General features: G+C 36.1%; 2 protein-coding genes across 2 annotated transcripts; one reads left to right on the top strand and one right to left on the bottom strand.

Annotated features, from left to right (window-relative positions):
* Positions 1–1,204: 1,204 nt before the first annotated feature.
* Positions 1,205–2,431, top strand: LOC143205260 (uncharacterized). Its single transcript, XM_076418444.1, has 3 exons — positions 1,205–1,341; positions 1,395–1,617; positions 1,675–2,431. Coding segments are annotated over exons 1-3 (939 nt in total). The 5' UTR covers positions 1,205–1,339; the 3' UTR covers positions 2,389–2,431.
* Positions 2,432–3,732: 1,301 nt separating this feature from the next.
* Positions 3,733–4,848, bottom strand: LOC143205255 (uncharacterized). The gene is made up of 3 exons (XM_076418439.1): positions 4,692–4,848; positions 4,253–4,411; positions 3,733–4,192 (listed from the first exon to the last, which is right to left on the bottom strand). The coding sequence occupies exons 1-3, from the start codon at positions 4,701–4,703 to the stop codon at positions 3,890–3,892; spliced, it is 474 nt and encodes a 157-aa protein (XP_076274554.1). The 5' UTR covers positions 4,704–4,848; the 3' UTR covers positions 3,733–3,889.
* Positions 4,849–5,169: the final 321 nt, after the last annotated feature.

The raw sequence follows: 5,169 nt of genomic DNA, 5'->3' as shown, positions 1-5,169 counted from the left end.
TGAATGGTCTGGAGATATCCGCGAGCGCCGCCTATAACGTAGGGAGTTGGATTGGAGATGTATACTGGATAGGGCTCCTTGACGTACTTCAGGTTCTCAATGGTGATTTGGTAGAGTTGGGGTACCTTAACGGGATTTGGAACGTGAATGGGTACTTTTACTCGTACTTGGACGGATTTGCTTACTAATAGTGACACAGTTCTGGTCACGGGGACTGGATATGGCTTGATACTTCTATTAGGTAGCGTTTGGCAGCGGTGAATTTGTAAAGAAACTGGAAAAACCAGGTTTTTTCGAAAAATTTCGGACAGCGTCTCCAAAAACTCTCATCGTACTTCTACTGTATGTACACGATCCGGTCTTGGAACAGTAACGGTCTGGACGCCTCCATGAAATCCCCTCTGAGATCTGTGATGAACAGCATCCTCACAGAAGACTACACCTACCAAGCAGGCTAAGATCAGGAACGTTCATTAACGAAGAAAGAAAAACAGGAATAAGATTGCCGAGAATTGGGCGAATACGTTCAATTATTTGATGAAGGCGCTTTGTATATTATAATATAATATTTCTCCTTATTAATACTCGGTATATATTTGTCTAAGACAATTTTAGCTTGGGTGGCATACGATTTCAAAATGTTGAATAAGTGTGAAAATGGATCGATGATTATATAGCTACTAAAATAAAATCTTTCTTTCGATATATTATTACAATGTTTCCAGAAATATGGGGAAAAGTTACATGCAATGAAATATACAATAATATATATTGTATATTATTGTAATATTGTAAATTGTAATATTTCTTAGTATATGTAATTTCTCAGTGAAAAAATTACCAGAATACATGGAAAAACCCGAAAATTTAATATTTAAGCAAAGCAAAAAAATCGACAACCAACAAAAAATTGTTACCGACAACTATTACAAATAACTCCAGTAATTAACATTATTTAACTCACTAATTACTTATTCAAATATATCTAGTCTAGTGTTTATTGTGAATCCATTAAGATCATCTCTTTTAACGACGCAGTTCAATAAATCCTTTTATGCATAAAACTAATTATAAAAATCACCAATTAGTGTCCCTAGTATTTTAAATATATTTTAAATGAACCATTCTTGAACGTTGTTAACCAAACACCATTACGATAGAAATAGTTTTGATAAAATAATCGTTTAAATATACGTCGCTTGAAGAGATAACACTTCCAATTTTGATAACAATACTAGCTATTATAAACATACATTAAAACTGATTTCTCTGAAAACGTTCTTCATACAGATAGACAGTCAGTTACCACAAAGCTTTTGAAAATATTACGGTGATCGATATGTAAGTGCTTGTAGCTTAATGGTATTTCGTGTTTAGTAGGTGGATTTTTTTAGGTTCAAAGTGATTTGGTTTCTGTTGGGGGTGGCGGTGATTGCGAGTGGAGTGTCTATTAGCAAACTGAACTCTGAGATACCCGTGATCAACGCAGAATTGAAGGCCGGTGAGCCTTTGAGACTGGATGGAATAAAGAAGCTCAACAAGGCCAATGTTGAAGTTCTGATATTCATGAATTGCAGTGGTGTTATTGATAACGCGACCTTGAAACATTTTCCTAAGGTGAGTTGGCCAGTTCGATGAAATCATCGGCATAAATGAAACCGAACTAATTTCCAGCTTCAACGAGTGACTTTCCTGAAATCCAACATCAATCAAATAGACGCTGTCCTTCCTGTTGTCGAGTTCACGTCACTGGGATCGCACTTACCGAATCTTGACGAACATTTCGCCAACCAATTACCAAATATCCGGAATCTAGTCCTTATAGCTAATAAAGAGTTCGTCATCAATCCTCATGTATTCAGAAACTTCAGGTCGCTGACGAAGCTCCACATATCCGAAGCCACATTCACCGAAAATTGTATCACCAAACACTGGTTCAGAGATCTGAATCGTTTGGATGAACTGTCACTGAGCGACAACGGTATCAGTTGCATCAGCTACGACGCATTCAATAACCTAAAGTCCCTGACAAAGCTGGATTTGACATACAACAAATTGACAGTCTTGGATAAGAAAACCTTTAAGAGATTAAGTAAATTAGAGATTCTGGGATTGTACGAAAACAATATCGAAGAGTTCGATGCTAACTGGCTGGATGGCCAGAAGAGACATCTTGAGCTTTTGGGAATATCCTGGTCCTCACTGAGAAACGTCGAAGCCAGTGACCTGCTGAGAGTTCTGCCTAATTTAAAGCAGGTGTCTTTCGGTCACGAGGACATGCCCAATGATTTTAAAGCTGGAGTGTTTTGTCAGGTTTTGTTGCAAAATAACGTGACCTGTTCGGTTGATAACGTATTTCGCATGTCAACGATGTTAAGTTATATTTGATTACATATTGCTTTGTGTAATAATAAACGTCCTTATATTTTTACTTGATTTTTATTATTTTCGAATTTATTTAAAATCATAATTGTTTAGGTTTTTTAAGAGAAAAGTTCCTTCGTATCACATGCACATTCTTCTTTTCCATATTAGTAACTAGGTTAATACATATTACGCTAAAAAGGTCAATATTAGTCAGTACGATAAGGAATGAGGGATTTCTGAAGGACATTTATTGTCTCATTTTTTCATAATGACAGTACAATATATATTAATCAAAATATTCTAATAATTTTCTACTGTATTTTTGTGCTCATATCTTCATTGTTTCAACTCCATTTGAACTGGCGTTGAGGTAGCTGAGCATTATCATGCAAGTAGAAGAATTCCTCTCATCTTTCAGCAGCAATATCTTGTTCAATTTGCTCAATTTATTTGCTTAGACATCTGCAGTAACAGTCTAATTCGATTTTAATAGTTCGTAATATATTACGTGTAATGATTCCACCAAATGCATGAATTTTTGCGCTAGGTATTGTTGAAATGGATCCACTTTTCACAGCTAGTCGAAATAAACCATAAAAAGCACTTCTTTTCTACTACCAAGTAATGAAATCGCGATGTTGAAACTGCGCGAAATTGAATGTTTACTTAATTCGTGTGATAGTCATTTCCCCCCCTTTTCATTTGCATCGCATACAAATATCTGGAAACCGTTGTTTCATCTAGTGCTAAGCTGTCTGAAAATTCTTCAGGCTTTGGACTTGAAGTTCGCCAAATAAGTCCTGCAATTCCTTATCTTAATCCTTATCTAAACTTTGTTGGTCCTCCAGACCATTGACATCAAAATCACCAGAAACGTCGAAACTAAAATAAAAAATTGAGATATGACGGAGCAGCATCACCATAAGTTTCTAAAGTTTCTCGACTTTCTAATATTTGATGGACTTAGACAAGTAGATTTCTTCAGAAAAATACATCAAAAGTGATGAGTATCGAAAATTTAATTTTTAACGTTCCACAATTAACATCTGTACACAATGAATACTAAATGGAAAACTGTTATTTTATTGAGAGAAATGTCCAAAACATCGAATTACTAGTTAATTTAATTATTTTAACAGTTTATGACTCTGATACTTCGCATTTTTGCCAATATATATCGTTGATTGAGATACATGCAAGCACCTAACATTATTTATAACAAAACTAAAATCTCCAGCTCTTCCAAAAAAAAGTGATATTCTTCCAAAAGCTGACAAAAAAGTACTACTTTATGCTTTAGACCTATATTCTATGATGATTGGAAAACGTGCAATATAGAACAGGTAAAATGAACTCATATACAGATTATTTAAAAAATATTTTATTTCATAAAAAAATATGTATTAAATATATTCTCGATATGGCTACAATCAAAGCAATCATATTTATTACAAACTAGTCAACAAGGTAACTGAACTATTAACAAAACGATTAAGCAAAAAAAGACCTGGGATTCAGCAGATCACCAGCCATGACCACTTCCCACCTGGAGATCTCCGTGAGCGCCACCAATAACGTAGGGAGTTGGATTGGAGATGTATACTGGATAGGGTTCCTTGACGTACTTCAAGTTCTCGATGGTGATTGGGTAGGGTTGGGGTACCGATACAGGTACCTTAACGGGATATGGAACGTGAATGGGTACTTTCACTGGTACTTGGACGGTTCTGGTTACTGGGACTGGCACGGTTCTGGTCACGGGGACTGGATATGGCTTCGGTACTTCTACTGGGTAGGGTTTGGCGACGGTGACTTTGTAGGGAATCTGAAAAATGGCGTTGTTACGAAATATTCCGGTAAATATATCGAGAAAATCTCATCGTACTTTAACTGGAACAGTTTTCACTACGGGGTACGGCTTCGGTACGTATACAGGATACGGTTTTGGAACAGTAACGGTCTGGACGCCTCCGTGAAATCCTCTCTTAGATCTCTGATGAACAGCATCCTCACAGAGGACTACACCAACCAAACAGGCTAAGATCTGGAACGTTCAGTAACGGAGAGAGAAAAACATTAATAAATTTCGTGAGATTTTGGTGAATGCGCTACATTATTTGGTGAAGGCGCTTTTTGTATATTAAAATATACCGAAATTTTATATTTATTTATCTAAGGCAATTTTTAGGTAAATAAAGCAAAAAAAACAATTGTACTAATTAAAATTGCTGTCTTAAAACAACTATAATCCCATTATGAAGCCGTCAGGTATATGAGTGCGTATGTGTGTGTGTAAAACGAAAGTAAATTTCTTCGTCACTTACAAAGACCTTCATGTTTCACGATGAGACTGCAACCGTACACTACACCATCAACGACGTCGCAAAATAACTATATATACCCGACCCTCCAAAATTCTTTCTCCTCAAGCCAGTAGAAAAAAAAGCAGATTTGTTGTTATCAAATGAGCCACATTTTCAGACCGAGGAAGTTAATTAATGCATGGAAATAAGAACAGAAAGGCGAGTGCTGTTCCGGTATTTTCAGTGATTGTACCGATGCCCGATGATAGTTTTCGCATATATGTAGCAATTAATTCGTCTAGGTTTCGTATTTCGACGGTTGTCAACGTCTACCGTACGGAAATCGATGATTTTATCAAAATTCCATTGGATACCCTAGATAACCAGGTTAAAGGGATTTTTAATTTTTTTGTCACTAACTCGGTATAACAGTCCCTTGCCCTGAGGCAATAGGCCTAAATTTAAGCTTTATATGTGGTTTAAGTTGTTTACAGTACTT

This window comes from Rhynchophorus ferrugineus, unplaced genomic scaffold (genome assembly GCF_030347505.1).
Source record: "Rhynchophorus ferrugineus isolate W39M unplaced genomic scaffold, kcgeb_rfMv2 rfM11, whole genome shotgun sequence".
NCBI lineage: Eukaryota > Metazoa > Arthropoda > Insecta > Coleoptera > Curculionidae > Rhynchophorus > Rhynchophorus ferrugineus.
The sequence above is the reverse complement of the archived record's forward strand: the minus strand, read 5'-3'. Positions and strand labels throughout refer to the sequence as shown.